Source organism: Leishmania martiniquensis, chromosome 1, assembly GCF_017916325.1.
Source record: "Leishmania martiniquensis isolate LSCM1 chromosome 1, whole genome shotgun sequence".
In the NCBI taxonomy this organism is placed as follows: Eukaryota; Euglenozoa; class Kinetoplastea; order Trypanosomatida; family Trypanosomatidae; genus Leishmania; species Leishmania martiniquensis.
The window spans coordinates 108,856-125,172 of record NC_090136.1 but is presented as its reverse complement, the minus strand read 5'-3'; the positions used below and the strand labels follow the sequence as shown (position 1 = coordinate 125,172).

At 64.2% G+C, this 16,317-nt stretch overlaps 4 protein-coding genes across 4 annotated transcripts; all 4 read right to left on the bottom strand.

Moving 5' to 3' along the window:
• Positions 1-1,624: 1,624 nt before the first annotated feature.
• LSCM1_08186 (uncharacterized protein) lies at positions 1,625-6,253 on the bottom strand (the record flags this gene model as incomplete). The annotated part of the gene is made up of 1 exon (XM_067325524.1): positions 1,625-6,253. One exon carries the CDS (start codon positions 6,251-6,253, stop codon positions 1,625-1,627), a length of 4,629 nt encoding a protein of 1,542 aa, XP_067181699.1.
• A 1,802-nt stretch (positions 6,254-8,055) lies between these two features.
• LSCM1_08185 (uncharacterized protein) lies at positions 8,056-8,730 on the bottom strand (the record flags this gene model as incomplete). Its single annotated transcript, XM_067325523.1, has 1 exon — positions 8,056-8,730. One exon carries the CDS (start codon positions 8,728-8,730, stop codon positions 8,056-8,058), a length of 675 nt encoding a protein of 224 aa, XP_067181698.1.
• Positions 8,731-10,979: 2,249 nt separating this feature from the next.
• LSCM1_08183 (uncharacterized protein) lies at positions 10,980-12,740 on the bottom strand (the record flags this gene model as incomplete). The annotated part of the gene is made up of 1 exon (XM_067325522.1): positions 10,980-12,740. One exon carries the CDS (start codon positions 12,738-12,740, stop codon positions 10,980-10,982), a length of 1,761 nt encoding a protein of 586 aa, XP_067181697.1.
• A 910-nt stretch (positions 12,741-13,650) lies between these two features.
• Positions 13,651-16,002, bottom strand: LSCM1_08182 (uncharacterized protein; the record flags this gene model as incomplete). The annotated part of the gene is made up of 1 exon (XM_067325521.1): positions 13,651-16,002. One exon carries the CDS (start codon positions 16,000-16,002, stop codon positions 13,651-13,653), a length of 2,352 nt encoding a protein of 783 aa, XP_067181696.1.
• Between the last annotated feature and the right edge of the window lie 315 nt (positions 16,003-16,317).

The window sequence follows — 16,317 nt, the reverse complement described above, 5'->3', positions numbered from 1 at the left end:
ACACACACACACATACAGACACCTTCGCGTTGATGCGGAGCGACAGCCATCAAGATGTGAAAGAGAGGAGAGAGGAGAGAGAGGGGGAGGGGGAGGGCAACTTCATATACGCACAGCGACCGTTTCGAACACCGGCACATCGGCGACACACGACAGCCCGACGAATGAAGGCGGAACACACACGCGCACACACAGAAAACGTAATCCAGAGAAGTCACGCTGGGTGTGTCTGTGTGTCTGTCTCTCTCTCTCTCTGTGTGTGTGAGCAGGGGGGGAATGGGAGTCAGTGAACGGATGAAGAGACAAGACAAGCGTGTGTCTGTGTGTGTGTCTGACGGGGAAGGGTGGTTGGGGTGGAGGGGGAAGGGAAAGGGGAAGGGGAAAAAGACAAGAAGGGCACACAGACACAGAGAGAGAGAGAGACAACAAATGTGCGACACGCGGAGCACAAATCTCTGTGCGTCTGTGTGTGTGTGTGTTGGGGGGATGGGGGCATATGCACAGAAGAGCATCACGGCGAACGAAGAGGCGCTGAGGGGGAGTGGGGGGGGTGAGAGGTGGTGAGCGGAGTCAGTTTAAGCACAGCACAGCAACCAGAGGAAGACGACGCGGAGCAGTCGCAACGCGAAAGAGAGAGGGGAGTGGGGGTGAGTGAAGGGGAGTGAGGGGTTAGGGGGGTGGGGTGGGGACGAAGGCGGAGTAGGAAAGGCCACAACGCACACCGATACAGAACACAGACACGCGGACAGATATCGCGGGGATGGGGGAGGGAGGCGGACGAAGCTGCCGCCATGCACGTGCGGGGAGAGAGAGAGGAGGGGGAGGAGGAGGACGGAAAGGGAAAGCGGGGCGCCAAACAGACCGGAAAAAAAAAGGTCAGCACATGCGACGTGTGTGTGTGTGCGCAAAAAAAGGGGAGGGAGGGGGGCGTCAACAAAATGTAACGGAATACGCAGCGAAGACTTGCACGGCGAATAGGACACACAGACACAGACAGACAGACAGACACAGACAGACACACATCGCACGCGCGAAAGGGGTTGGGGATGAGAGAGGGGGGTGAGGGGCTTCACTGGAGTCACCACAACGGCATTAGACCCAAACGGCGACAGCCACAAGTGGTGAGAACAACGACGGCCGACGCAGCAGTGGATCGAAAGTGAAGAGGAGGGCCGACGCGGTGATGGCGGTGTTGGCTTAAAGAGGACACAGCAGGAGCAAAGGCATGTGGAGGCGGCACGTCCTAAACATTGCCACCGATGCTGCCGGGACGGCCAGAGCGGTCAGCGACGTCGACGATAAGACGGGATAGAAGAAAGAACAAAAAAAGGCCAAAATACATGCAAGGAAAAAGAAAAAGCACACATAAAAATACACTCAGAGAGGCACACACACACACATGCACAGACACGGACAGACAGACACACAGGCCGTTGCTAGTACAGCTGCCGCCGGCTTGTCCTTACGAGCTGACGCTTGCATCCCACACCCATCGATCGCTTCCCGCAACGAAAGGAGGAGTGGGTGAAGGTGGGGGAGGGTGTCTGCCGTGCTTCCTCGACGCGTGCACGCTTGGCATCCCGGGTCGCTTACTGTTGGGCGGCTGGTGACGGCAGCGTCCCCACTACTGCTGACGGCAGCCACCACCGCTACGCTTTTCTTCTTGCACCTGCGCCTTGGACGGATCCTGCACGGCGGGTGGCGTTGCCGGGGCGATGGGGTCTGTTAAACGCCCCTCGGACGGCTCACCGGCTCTTGGATCCGCATGCACTGCTGCAGGAACGGGTGTCGGCTCAGGGGCGGCGGCAGGCGCTAGCCCAGCATCTACCTGCATGAGGCCGCCCGTCGTCTGCTCCTCCACCTTCGGCGTCTGGCGAAGGGCTGCCCCCGTCACCCCGTCCGGCAACGAGGTCGACAATGTCGCCTTGGCTAAAGCGGATGCCCCCTTTTTCTTACCCTCCTTTGCCTTTCCTGCGTGCGCCTTGTCGCCACCCTCGCCAGACGTCGGGCTGACTGCGGCGGCATGACCTTCGCCACCCGCCAGCTTTGCATCCGCCGCCGCAGGAGAGGCGCTGCCCGAGCTCGGAGCGGCCTCAGTCACTGCCGCCGCCGCCGCCGCAGGCTTCTTCTCCTTGGCCGCGGCCCTCTTCCGAGCTTTGGAGGGTGACGCTGCTTCGGCCTTGGCCTGCGCGGTTGTCAGCGCCGCCGCGCCAGCAGCCGGCGTTGACGAGGAGGAGGAGGCCACTGCCCTCGGTGCACCACCCTCAGCCGCAGTTGCCGCCGCCGCTGCCGCCCGGCCACACTGCGCGCACACCGTCGACCCCTTGTGGCGGCCTTTGGACTCGCGCCGCACTTCCTTAAATTCGCCGCAGACGCTGCAGAAGCAGTAGCCGGACTTGGCCCAGCACGAGTAGCAGTACGGCCGGTTGTCGCGGCGGTCGATGCGGAGGTCTTCACTTTGCTTTGGCCTGCGACACTGCGCGCAGCTGCGGCTGCCATCGGTGACGGTGTCGCCCGCCGCGCTCTTACCCTCGGCTGCCGCGACAGTGCCGTTGCTGCCGACCGCGGTCGAGGTCGCTGAGACGGTTGCCGCCACCCCGGGCGAGATTTCTTTGCTTCCATCCACGACGTGGAAGGACGGGACGATGCTCGCCAGCTGCTTCAGCTGCGCTTCTGTGCTCACCTGCGCCGGCGGTCGCGGGGCCGCAAGGGGGGCTTGCGGCGCCGCCGTCACGCGCGACAACATGGCGGAGGCGGATGGGTAGATGGAGCGAGCCGGCGTCGTCGGCGCGATTGGCACAGCTGTACCGGGGGCGGTGGGGTTGAAGACGGACCCACCACCGATGGCGTTCATGGGCGGCGGCATCACACCCTGTGTAGGCGGCGGCAGCGCGAGACCCTGCATCATGCCCATAGGGGCAGCAGAGCCCTTGGTGCCAGCGGCAGCGACAGCCGCAGCGACCGCCGCCGCGGCCGCCGCATCGTACGACGGCGGCGGCACGCTCGGGACGCTGGCGGCGCTGCCACTGCCGCCGGCACCCCCGGCGGCGCCTCTTCTGTTCCCCTCCGGCTGCATTTCGGACGGCACGATCTGCTCGTTCAGCATCCACGCCACCAGCTTCGAGCGCGGAATCAGGCAGGAGCGAAGCAGCTCCTCCAGGTCTAGTTTGTAGATCGGGCGAAGCACGTCATATCGGACGCGGCGGAACACCCAGCGGCGCGGGACGTCGTCCACGAGGCTGCAGGCGACGATGCAGCCTTCCACCACGTCGGGGTGACGCACCTCGACGGTGGCGTTCTCATACTGGACGTACATCTTCTCTGTCTTGTCGTACACCTCAAGCGTGAAAGTGCGAGCGGGGTGCTCGGCAAAGGCGTCGGCGTTGCCGCGGCGGGTTGCCAGTGGCAGCGATTGGTGCTGCTGCTGCTGCGGCGGCGGCGAGGCGGCGCCGCTCGCGTTGCGGCGGAACTCGCTCGTGGCGCCCTTTAGCGAGGCCACCATGCCATCGCTCTCGGTCTCGGACGGCGGGCGCGTGGCGAGCAGCTTTCCGACGCGGAAGTCGGCCGTCACGCAGGACGGCTGCTGCCATACAAAGACGTGATCGCTGCGGTGGATGGGGTTGACAGGCTGGAAGACGAGACCGTCGCTCGGGTACTCCTCCGAGTCGAGCATGTCGACCGCCTCCGACAACTTCTGCGTCGGCTGGTGCACCACAACGCACTCGACGCCGTCCTGCGCAAGGCATGCGCTCGACTCGTTGCACAGGTTCGCGGCGAGGAAGGCCTGCCGCTCAGAGAAGGTCATGCGAATCATTTTGTTGCTGCTTGGCTGATCTGCCTCGCTCCAGTAATGCGCGTCGTAGGCAAGGAAGAGCTCCTTCTGGGAGTCGCGGTTTAGCCGCGTGAGGTCGCCCTCGAGCACCACAGTGCTGACGTGCTCGCTGTCGAGGCGGCTGCCGATCCACGCCTTAGACGGCATCTGCAACACCGCCCGCATGTGTGGCGGCACCAGGTAGAGCTTCCTCTCGCGGTAGATAAGCAGGTAGCGATGGCCGTCCACCTTCCGGCGGACGCCGTAGCGGTTCTTGATGGAGTTGATGCGGCCCTTGTCCTTCATCTCCCGCTCCGAAAAGGGTACGAGGTCGGTGCTGCCCGGAAACTGCGAGCCGCGGTTGTTCACGCAGCGGCACAGGTGCGTGAGCACTTCGCTGTACTCTTTGTAATCGTCCACCATGACGTTCGCGCGGGAGTCGTCGTACTGCTGGTTGTCAATGCTCCGCGTCGGCGGTTGCGCGCAGCAGCCGAGCACCATCGTACGCAGCATCTGTACCACCTCCTCCTTTCTCTTGGTGGCATCCACGTATCGGTACATGCCCGCGCTCTTGGCGAGGCTCACGATACGGGCGTGAATGACGCGGTGAAATTTCAGCTTCTCCTTGAGATAGTCGTCGCCGCCCATGCGCTGGACGAGCACGTCGTCGTCTGCGCATTCCAATCCCACGATGCCAACGAACGGAATGTTCTTTGAGAGCAGAAGCGCATTAAGGTAGTAAACATCCTCGATGCCCTTACAGTTCTTGTCAATGACAAGGCCCTTGATGCTGCGGTCCTTCTGCTGCTTCTCCAGCAACTCGTCCAGGCGGCTGCTGAGCGCGTCGAAGACGTCCTTCTTCGTCTCCCAGATGGAGCGCTTCCCCTGCTGCTCGGCGAGGAAGTCGGCGCCACTGAAGAATGCCCAGCCCATGCCGTCCGTCTTGAGGCTGTTCACCAGCTCGCGGCCAAGCGTCGTCTTGCCAACCGCCGGGATGCCGGACAGCAGCACACAGGAGAACTTTGGCGGCTCCTTCGAGTTCAGAGCGGCCAACATCGCGTTGCCAACGCTCACACGCGCATTCGCCGAGGCGGACGGCGGCAGCGGCGGGGGTGGCGGCGGCGGCGGCGGCAGCGTCGCCATTCCAGGTGGCGGCATTGCCGCCCCACCGGAAGACATCATAGGGCCCCCGCTGTGACCCATCATCATCATGGGTGGCGACGGCTGGTGCGGGATCGACATGAGGGCGGGCCTGCCCGCCGCAGGTGACATGCCCGTGCTCATGTGGCTCTGACAGTTGCTATTCATGGTGTGGCTGCTGTTGAGGCCGCTGGTGCTGGCGCCTGTGTTGGTGCCGGGGGTCCCTTTGTTGCCGGCGTATGAATAGTTGTGCGACGGGTGCGAGTGAGGGGCCATCATCGCTGCAGCCGCGGCGGCCCCCGCTCCTGGCGGTGGGATCATGGTGCCTCCTGCCGGTGCTCCAGAGGCCGCAGGAGGTGCGCGTGGCATTATCATGCCCGGCGCGGGAGGCGGCATGCCCGTCATGTGCGGCATCGGCCCCTGCGGCGGAGAATAGAAGGGCATCAGCATGCCCGGCTGCTGCTGGTGCTGTTGCTGTTGGTGCTGCTGCGGCGGTGGCGGGAGCGACTGCTGCGGGCCGCTGCTGCGCTGGCCCGGCGAGATGGCGGGAGAGGCGGCGCCCATGGGCAAGTGCATGGGTATGGGCATCATGTTGTTCATGGGCATCATCATGCCTGGCTGCTGGTGCTGGTGGTGATGGTGCTGCTGCTGCGTCGGTGGCGGCGGCATCCACAGAGGCATCATGCTGGGCTGGGGCTGCTGCTGCTGCTGCTGCGGCGGCGGCGGCGGCGCCGCCGCCATGCCTGCGGAGTGGTGATGATGGTGATGCGGCATTCCAGGCGCGCCGGGCGGCTGGAACACCACCCCATTCGGCGGGGACATCATCATGGGCGGCGGCGGCGGCATGAAACTTGACGGCATCATGTATCCGGTCGGTGTGGCGCCCGGCATCGGGGGTGGCATACCAGGGACCATGCCCCCCATCTCCTGGAACCTCGGCGGCGGCGGCGGGGGCGCCGGCATCATTGTCGCGCTCTTCTTTCCACCGGACGGCGCTGGGGGGAGCTGCGTGGGTGGCGGCGCCAACTTCTGCGCGCCGCTCGTTTGTGGCCCCTTGGCGCCTGACCCGGCCGGCGGCGTCTTGTCGCCTGCGCGGCGCGTGGCCTGCGGCTCCTTCGCAGATGGTTGGGCAGGGGTCGCCGCCGCAGCCGCTGACTGTGGCAGTGGTGCACCACCACAGGCAGACGGAGTGAAAGACTTGGCGTTCGCGTTCAGCCGCGTCTCAGTTGGCGGTTGCGGTTTCGCCGGTGAGGGCGGCTGCTGTCGGGGGGTCCTCCCCTCATCAGTGGCGAGGTCTGACATGCAGCACTCACCGACACGCTCCTGCGCGCTGCTGACGAACACAAATACACAAGAGGCGTCTCTGCTTGTGCGTACGTGTGCTCACTTCGCCCTTTTCGCTGCTTCCGCCCCCCGCCACTTTTCTCTCTCGGCCCGCCTTCGAGACCGTCGCGTGCGCGCTCGCAAAAAAAAACGTTGACGCACGCACACAAAGAGAATCGTTCGCTCTTGCCGTCGGCTGTGATCGACGCGCTACGGGACGAGGACAAACACACCCAGTTGCTTACCGCACACCGACATACACACAGCGCAGACAACGAGAGCGGAAGGTATGTGTATGTGTGAGGTGTTGGAGGGGTTGTGGTGGTGGGGAGAAGAGGGAGCAGACAGAGGGGGAGGAGAAGGTCTGTGTCTGTGTGTGTGTGTGTGGCTGTTGAAGACACACGAACACGCGCGCGTGCGAGTGAGAGGGAGAGAGGGAGAAGAAACAGTCGTTAAATATATATATATATATATATATATTTGATCGTGGTATAGGCACACACACACAGACAGGCAGGCAGAGGGGAGGGAGAGGGGGATAAGGGACAGGGACAGTGATGATGCTGTTTCGCTCTTGTTGCAGCTTTCGTCTCCCGTTCATCCGTCCGCGCGTGTGCGTGTGTGGGGGTGGTGGTGGGTGGGTGGGTGGGTGAGTGTGTGAGGGAGGGGAGAGGGGGAGGCGTTGATGTACCGAATCCCACACCCAAGGGTGGGCGAGAGGGTGGTGGGCAAAGGACACAGGCGAGGAGAGGCAGAGAGAGAGTGAGGGTGAGCATGCGTATGCGTGGGCGGGTGGGGGTGTGTCGGGGGACAGAAGGGTGCGGCGGATACCACCACGAATGCGCTCGCGAATCGCGCCGGTGCTGACTGCCATTCCCTCCCTCACCTCGCCTGTAGTGCTTCCATGGACACATGCCTTTTTTTATATTATATTTCGTTCGCCCGAGCGCAGGAGGCGGGCGAAGGCTGACAAGGCGTTCCCCCCTGCAACGCACACACAGACGCGCGTTCCTACTACGACAGCGCCGCCGCTGCCGCCCCTTCCACCCCCCATCCTCCTTGAGAGGCCTTTTCCCTCGTCTTCTCACGATGCCCGAGAGCACACACACACACACACACACATACCGGCAAAAAAAAACGGGGGGGGGAGGAGGAAGGGGGTGGAGGGCGTCGCAGGACGCCTCCTTCGGTGCATCGCTGCTTGTCCAAGAACAAACAATCGCTGGCGCCGCGCTGTATCCGTGCGACTTCCCAACCCGCGGGTACGCTTGCCTCTCGCTCTCTCTTTCTGTGTGTGCGTAGGTGCGCGCTCAGGTGTGGGGAAGGGAGATGAACGCGGTGGGCCCTGCGCTGCGTATGCGCGCGACACCCGCTTAAACGGCTCGATGCCAGTGAGTGCAGGCGGTGGGGTCGATGCAGCGATGTGCCAGCCAACGGCGCCATACGGTATCGCTTTTTCAGCAGGAAGCCGAATGCGATTCGACGAAACACACACACACACACAGACACATACACATACGCACGCCCGACACAAGGAGCAACTGATCGAGGATAAGAGTGCTGGGCGAGCTGGCCATGCTGACGAGCGACATGGCTTCGTCTGCCCAAGGGACTGTGCAAGCGCAGCGACGGGCGGGGACTAGGGGGGCGGGGTCGAGCACGTGGGGGGGAGGGGTGAGGAAGGTGCAACAACACCACCGCTATTGGAAGACCGCGCACATAGGTGCTTCGCTGCCGTATCGTCACCCTTTTTCCCCCGCTCGCCCAAATTCGCCCCTCGCTCACGCCGGTGCGCCTTCCGCCACGAGCGCAGAGCTCGACAGCAGGGAAACGCCAGCCTTCTTCAGCTCCGCGGCTCGCGCCTCCCACGACGCGTCGTCCACGGCGGCTGTCAAGTCCTCCAGCAACACTACTTGGAAACCGCTCTTGCACGCGTCCATCGCGGTGAAGAAGACGCAAAAGTCATAGGCGACCCCGCACACAAACACGCGGCGAACGCCGATCGCGTGCAGCAGCCCAGCGAGGCCCGTCGGCGACCCGTTGTCGTCCAGGAATGCTGAGTAGCTGTCTGCCTGCGGGGAAACGCCTTTGCGTATGACAGCGTTGATACGCTGCGTGTTGAGCTCAGCGTGTAGCTGCGCTCCCGCCGAGCCCTGCACGCAGTGCGAGGGCCACGGCCCGCCTTGGGCAACGAAGGAGCAGTGACTTGCCGGATGCCAGTCCTGCGTAGCGACTTGGTAGCGAAAAGGCATCGTGGCAGACACGGCGTTGATGCCTGCCAGCAGGGCTTCACCTCCTTTGACGGTGAGGGAGCCCTCGGCCGTCAGGAAGTCTGCCTGCATGTCGGCAATGATGAGCGCATCGGTGGAGCCGCTGACGATGACGCTCGGCGGCAGGGGCGTCGACGGCTTGGACGGCGGCGTGGCCGCGTCGGCAATGGTCACTGTGAACGTCATGTCGTGCTTTCCCGAGGCAGAGGATAGCGCAAGAGATGCTGGATCGACACACACACACACACAACACTGACTTTGCGGCGGAGTGCAACGGTGCGCTGTTGGGGTTGTGGAGCTGCTCGCGAAGGCGGTGGCGAGGGCAGAGCCGATGCAATATATATATATGTATACCAATACATATATGTATGTATATATATGTATATGCGTGTTTATGTATGTGTGTGTGAAGAGACACAAATGCACGCACGCGGACGGATCGGCAGATGCGCGGTAGCGGCAGTGGATGGGGTGGGGTGGGGGTGGAAGAGGGAGAGAGAGAGGGGGGAGGAGGCGATGACGTGAGCTGATCGCGTGCACACGGCGGTAACTACGCGGGCACATCAGATTCGCGCGAAGGGACGCGCTTCCTGCGTGATGCAGCGAAGATGCACTTGGAAAGGGTCAGCCTGAGCGAGTGCGCCAACGTGTGAAGAGATGCGAGAGGGCGGCAGCGACATGTGAAGACGTAGGGTGCCGGAGAGGAGGAGCCGGCAGCCATCGGCACCCTGACCCTGCTCCATATGCGCACATGTCCCGCTAGTGGGCGAGACGAGGTGGGGTGTGGGGTGGCGAAGAAGGTGAGCGAATAGGCGCGCTGCGAATGGGAAGAAGGAGGAAAGAAAAAAAAAGGACGGAAACGTGCGCCGATGTGCGCGTTCTTCGAATGCCGTGTCCATCCCAACACTCCCGCGGGGCGGCGGCGGCGATGGTGGGTGGGGGTGGTGACGACACGGGGAAGGTCAGACCCTTCAGCGTGCATTGTGGCAAGGGCCCACTGCCCTCCTCTCTCTGTGTATGTGTGTATGAGGGGTGGTGGAGGGTGGGGGTGGGGCCGCCGCAGGGTTCACGCGGCGCAGCGCTGCTCGCACCTGATCGCGGAGGCTCGTCACGTCCGCAAACAGGCGCTGCGTTGGGCCTCGGCTCCTCACCAGCTTCAGCAGCAGGGCCGCGTCCTCTCGCTGCAATCGCGTCCCTATCGCATAGGGCCTGCGGAACCTCGCACCCTTTCCATAGCGGATCATGATACTCACTGAGGCCGTCGGCGAGCTCTCCGAGAGTGCGGAGATGTGCACGTCCCTTGTCAGGAGTGTCCCCAGGTCGCCCGCTCGTGCGGCGCAGTGCCACGCCAGCTTCAGGAAGAGCGCGGCGCGCGGGTGGGTGCGGCAGAGCTCCTTGTAGGCCCTCTGCATCTCCTCCACCCGCAGCGGGGCTGATGTGTGTGTGTGTGTGCGGGGGGGGCGACGTGGCCCTTCTCCTTGTTGAGTTTGCGTCACGTCCCTGCCATGGGGCAGATACGTCTGCCGCCGCCATCGGCTGCCTGCCTGCTCTGTCGACAAGGGCGAGCACAAGCCCCCTTTTCCTCAAGCGTGTGATGGGCGTGCGCCTGGTGCGGAAGAGTGTCACCGTCTTGTGTTAAAAGTGCGCCCCCACCTCGTCGCGTTACCGGTCATGCCATGAGCCGATGCCTCGAGGCGGTGACCATACGTACGGCGGACAACGCCCTTTCCCTCTGTGCCCGAGAAGATAAGTGTTCCCATCGCTCGATGCGTCGCCTCGGCCAACGCCTCCTCGAGGAGGCGGCAGAGGGGGGGTGCTTTCCCGCTTCGCCAAGCACCTGTGTGGCCTGGACACGGAGGAGAGGGAGGCGGAGGCGGAGGCGAACACAGAAGGGCAACCCGACGCATTCCTCAGCACACATAAGGCCCGCGGGTGCGTCCCCCCTCCCCCCATCCCCCCGCCGCCGACGCACCCGCGGGCTCCGGGCATCATCGGCCTCTTTTCGCTCGTCCGCTGGTGGCTTTGCTCAAGGCTTCGCTTGGGTGGGGAGGGGAGGGGAAGCGGCAGCGCGCGCACGTGCGTGTGTCTGTCTGCGTGTGAGCGAGGCACAACCACGCGAGATGGCCGCATGCTGCGAAGCTCGTGAATAGCCCCCTCCCCTCCCTTCCCACTCAAGCGAGCAGACGGAAGAAGAGTGCGAGGGCGCTGCCGATGCGTCGGCGCATAAGCAGCTCAGGCGCTCTAGCCATCGCTGCTTTCCCATCCGCATTCACCACTTACCGCTTGTCCACCGCCTCCCCGCTGTTGCGCACCCGCTCCGCTACCCCAACGCACCCGGCGCAGCACTGCCTTTCAGCCGCCGCCACGGTCCCCCCACCCTCCCCTCGCATTTTTCATGCCGCTACGCTCGAGAGCTCACTGCCAGCGAAAGCAATCTATGCCTTTGGGGACTCCGCGTCATCGTGCGGCGGGTGCGCATGCGTATCGAGCGGGACATACACCGTCGTCCCCCCTGCCGCCGCCGCCGCCGCTCCGCTTGCCAGGCGGCCGCTGGGGTCCTTGGAGGTTCCGCTATCATCCCGCTTGCGCAGCTCGGCCGCCATGCCGCAGGCAGTAACAGCGCCGTTAGCGTCGAAGTCGTCAACGGGGGCCATGCGCGCGACGATGTACTGCGTCAGCGCCACCGCCTCCACCCACATCAGCAGCCACACCCACTGCGCCTCGAACACGAAGGCGTCCTCCACATACTTGCCGTCTATGGCATTGAGGAAGACCCATCCGAGGATGCCGGTAAAGGCCTTCATCATGGATAGGAGTGTGAGTGGTGCGCTGGCGGCGGGGTATTCGGCGCGCCACAGGCTGCCCGTGGTCAGGACGCAGCCGTACGTGAGGTGCAACACGATGCCGCTCAGCATAATCGTCACGGGGATGGCGTAGTCGCGCGAGGTGGAGAGGGTGCGCTCGCTGAGGCTGAGAAGGGCCACCAGCGCCGCCTCGGCGCCGCCGACGGCCCACACCGGGAGTGAGAAGGTGCTGCCGAGGAGCGTGGCGATCATGAAAAGTTTAAAAACGAAACCGAACGGGACGCTGTCGTCGTACAGCTCCAGCGTTGGCACCCACAGCAAAGATGCCGTGATGAAAGCGGCGCCAAAGACGATGTCCACGATGTGACGGGCAACGTAGCGCGGCAGGCACAGCGTCCGGATCGAGGTACTGTAGGCGTGCATGTAGTGCCGCAGTATCCGCTGCGGTGCCGGCATTCGCGAGCCGCCTACGCCACCGCACTTCAGCGCCACCCCCGGCAGCAGCACTGCCGTTGCGCCCTCAAGCCCGGAGCCGTTCCACAGCGCATCTTCTGCGCTCCCCCTCTTCGAAGGTGCCCCGTTCCCGCTGCCGTTCACGCTGAGGGGAGCTGCCGTCATCGACCAGGTCGAGCCACTCACAGTGGCTCCCGGCAGAGCTGCGAGACTCCACGCGGCGACGAAAACGCCGATGTAGCAGAGAAATGCTGCCCAACACGGCGCCAGCGACACCGTTGGTGTCACAACCATGACGTATTGAGATGCGACCATCGAGAAGAGCAGCATGAGAGGGCGCAACTGGTGGAATAGTGTGAGCGTACCGCCACCGCCGAGCTCCTCGCCACGGTTGCTGTCCGCGGCGGCAGCGGCCGTGGCAGGAATACGGTGCACGCGCCCTTCGTGGTAGAGCGCGCACTCGACCCACGTCGATAGCCCAGACGTGGCTGCCGCGCTGGCAATGCGCCCTACCAAAGTGAGAAAAACGACGCACTGCCCGCTGCCCCATGCCCCGGCAGCGCCAACAATGGCCAGCACCATGCAGGAGCGCCGACACCCCATGAGCTCCATCAGTGGACTCAGAGCTGCGCCGCTTAACCAGTAGGTAACGGTCCCAGCATAGAAGAGGGCCGAGTTGGCGGTGGGCGAGAAGGCGTACTGATGCTGCAGCGGAAACGCGCAGCTGCCGAGGAGGCCATCGGCCAGCGAGACGAGCGCAGCGATCGCGAGCAGCTTGAGAGGGGTACGGTTACGCTCTCGAAATAGCATCAACACAGGCCAGCTACTGAGCACCACCGCTGGGACGAGAAAGGGCAACAGTGTCTCCTCCCAGGCATCGTAGATGGACGCCGACGGGTTGTACGGCTTAGTGGTGGTGGTAATCGCCGTCGTCTCCATCGTATGCGTCGGCGTGTCTGCTGCCTACCAACGTTGCGTATGTAACGCTGTGACTCGTTAGCGACTGTACGCGCGCGCGTATCTGTATTTGTCTCTCTCTCTCTTGGTGTGTGTGTGTGTGTGGATAAAGACTCCGCGAGTGTCAGAGAGAGAGAGGGAGAGGGAGACGGAGAGCGATGGAGGGAGGGGTGCGCGCGTGTGTGGAAGAGGTGGTGGTGGTGATGGTGGAAGGGTCACCGTGACACACGCCGAGGCCATCCATCCGACGGCATATTTGCCCTCCCCCCACCGATCCCCGCACCGCTGGCGGTGGGCGCCTGTGTATGTGTGCGTGTAGGTGGGTGGGCGGGAGGGGGAAGGTGTGTGTGTGTGAGACGGGCAGTGGCAAGCGGCGTGAGATGAGGGGCTGCTGTGGCCGCTACTGAGGTCCCTTCCCCTAACGGAAGCGGCGGTCGGAGGCACCGTCGACGGCAACGGTAGTGCTCGTCATGGAGAGCGAGCCCACCATCGTCCCCTCCGCTGCGGATCTTGTCGCGCCGTCACGCTCCCGAGAGACGCGTGCACCCACTGGTTGGCTTTGGAAGGAGAGGGGTGGGGGCGGGCGAGTGGGTGCGTTCGTCGCCAGCAGTTGCTGTGCGAGGCACAAACACACACACAGAGGGATGTGAAGCAGTGAAGAGCGCAAGGCGGACGGGGCAGGCGTGCAGAGGCACGGGTACCGGCACAGATAGGCACTGTGTGTGTGTGGAAGGGGAGGGGGCGGAAGGCAGACAGAGGGAGGCATAAACACCCCCCGACGCACACGCTCACACGTAGAGAGACACCTTCAACAAGTCTGAAACGGATGGCGGTGGGAAGGGGTGTCTGGCCGGGCGGTCGGAGTGGGGCACCAGAAACGCGAAGGGGTTCATCACAGTGATGCAAGCGCCTTCTCCACGAGACTCTGCAGCTGCGTCTCCTCAGCCGCCTTCTCCTGTGAGGCCTTCGCACCTTTGCGCTGCAGGTCTTGGGTGCGCTGACGCACCTGCTCCGCCTGCGCTACAAGCCCTGCGTTGAAATGTGACCGGAGAAGAACCTGCTGCTGCGCATCGTTGCGCGCGGCTCTGAGCTTGTGCGCCATGCCAGTGTATTCACGCCGTGCCGCCTGGAGGAGGGTGATGGTTGCCTGCACGTACTGAGAGAGCACGCGACGGCGCTGCCGCCGCTCGTTTAGGGCAACATAGTTCAGAGTGATGCGCGCCCCGGGCGCGAATGACGCCTTTTCGGCTCCATGCCGACTGGCGGAGGCGCCTGCCACCATCTGCCTCTCCCGTCGGCGGCGCCGCCGCGCCGCCAGCGTTGCCTCGTACCACCGCTGCTGCTCCTCGGCCAGCTGACGCAGGAAGGTGGTGTAGTATTGCGCCACCGCCACTTCTTTGCTCTCCTGGCGCGCCTCCTGCAGGTCGTCCTCCATCGCGGAGTCGCTCCACGACATGGACCACGCCCGATCCATGTCAGGCGGCGGCCGCTTCTCGGCCATCGCGGTTGTCCTCGCGCTCATCTCCTCCGCGGGCGTCCTGGCGTCGCCGGTGCCAGCATCAGCGCTGAGGGCCCGGGTAGTGGGGGGGCTCCTGCTTTCCGTCACGTACGCCGGCGCCGCGTCGTCGAGGCCGTCCTCGTCCAGCAGCAGCGCCACCTCCTGGTGAAGAAACATGCGGGAGCTCAAGTTGCGAATGCGGTTCGTTGTGCTCTGCCACGAGCAGGAGTGCCCCGACACGCGATAGTGCGCCTGCTGATGATCGCGCCGCGCCCGGCCGCACGCGACGTGGCCGCAGATAAGGCACACCCACAGGTCCTCGTAGGTGCCACACACCTTGCAGCGCGCATCGTTGAGCAGCTCGTAGACAGAGAAACGGCAGAGCGGGCACTCGGCCGACCCGGACGGAAGCTGCGCGTAACAGCTCAAGTGGAACGAGTGCTGACAGAGCGTCGTGACGCAGGCGCTGAGGTGAAGCGAGTCGAGGCAGATTGCGCAGAAGTCACCACTTAACAGCGGGCCGAGCCCGACGCCGCCAACACCACCACCGCTCCAGGCAGTGAGGGGAGTGCGAGGCGGCGTGTGTGCGGGACGGCTCGGCGACGCTCGCGCCGCCGATGCTTGTGCTGCTGCTGCTGCTGGGGACAGCGCCGTGCGACTCGACGTGGGCGTTACCACGGCGGCGGTTATAACAGAGGCGTGACGCGACCGCGGTGGGGCAGCACCCTTACGCATCGCGCCAGACGCAGCAGGTGGTAGTCGCGCTGGAGAAGGCGTGGTGGGGGCAGAGCCCACGGTGTGCGGGCTCCCGTGTAGATGGCGGTACTGATGGTGCCGCTGCAGCGGCTGCGCAGCGTTGTGGTGCCCGTCGTCGCTCTCAGAGGAGCCGTCGCCGTCGCCCGTGCCACCAACGCTGTCGCCGTTGTCACGGACAGGGTACACAGTTGCGATGGCCTCCAATAGGGAGGCTGTGTGGGCGCCGGTAGACCAGCGAGCGCCTGCGCGGGGCAGGTGATGATCGGCGTGGGGGTCGTGGTCGATGCTGCTGGGGTCATGAGTGCCGACGGCCTCTGCCCCTGCCCCCGCTTCCCCTTGCGACCCTGCGAAGGTACGATGGGTGACGACGACCGGCCGCGCGTCACTTACGTACTCCACCGGCGCCGTCAGCCCCAATGCCGCGCCCTCCTCCAACGCCGCCTTCATCCGCGCTGCCTGCGCCGCGTGGCGGCAACGGAAAAGAACGCAGTAGGCGTGAATCTCACTCACAACGTACCCCACACGCACCAGCTCGAGCCAGCTCGCCCTCGTCCCGTCGGCTGCGGCCCGGGTCCGCGTGGTCGGCGCTGAGACGGCAGATTGAGTAGACGAGGAGGACGATGACTTCGAGGCCACGGAGGACGAACGCGTCGCAGTATCTGCGGCGTCAGCTGACGGCACCGCCGCCGCTTCAATGCTCGGCATCAGCGTCGTCGTCGTCGTGGTTAGCGAGCCGAACTCCTCCGGGTGCGGTGCCGAGGTGGCAGCCTCGAGCGACGACGACGTCTCCTGCAGCGCTTGCGCCATGGCGGACGCCTCGACCGACACAAGACGGCTCAACGTGCGCGACAGGCTGGCTGTGATCGGTATAGTATGCCACAGCAGCCAAGGCGACACGGCCGCCCCCGGAGCGGCTGAAGGCGGCAGCAGGCGAAGTGTGACGGTGTTGATGGCGTCGCGGTCCAGCGCCATTGTCGCCACGAGATCCATTTTTTTTTTCGCAGTGCCGCCTTGCTCACGGCGTTTTGTCTGCGCCCTTGGGGCTCTCTGAATCAGTGCAGCCACACGCACCCCGATGAAGCAGCGCAAAAAAAAAAAGGGCTCCAGAAGGAGAGGGGCAGCACGTTGGCAACGGCCAGACGCACACGCACGCTTACAGGAAATGGGGAAGCAGAGGTGATGTGGGAGGCAACAGCTGCTGCCTTGAGTGTATCAGGCCCAAGAGCGCTCTTGTCAAGAAGGGGGCGGGTGGTGAGGGGAAGCGCTCAAACGCGCGAAAGAAAGGCGAAGGGCCCGAGGAGCACT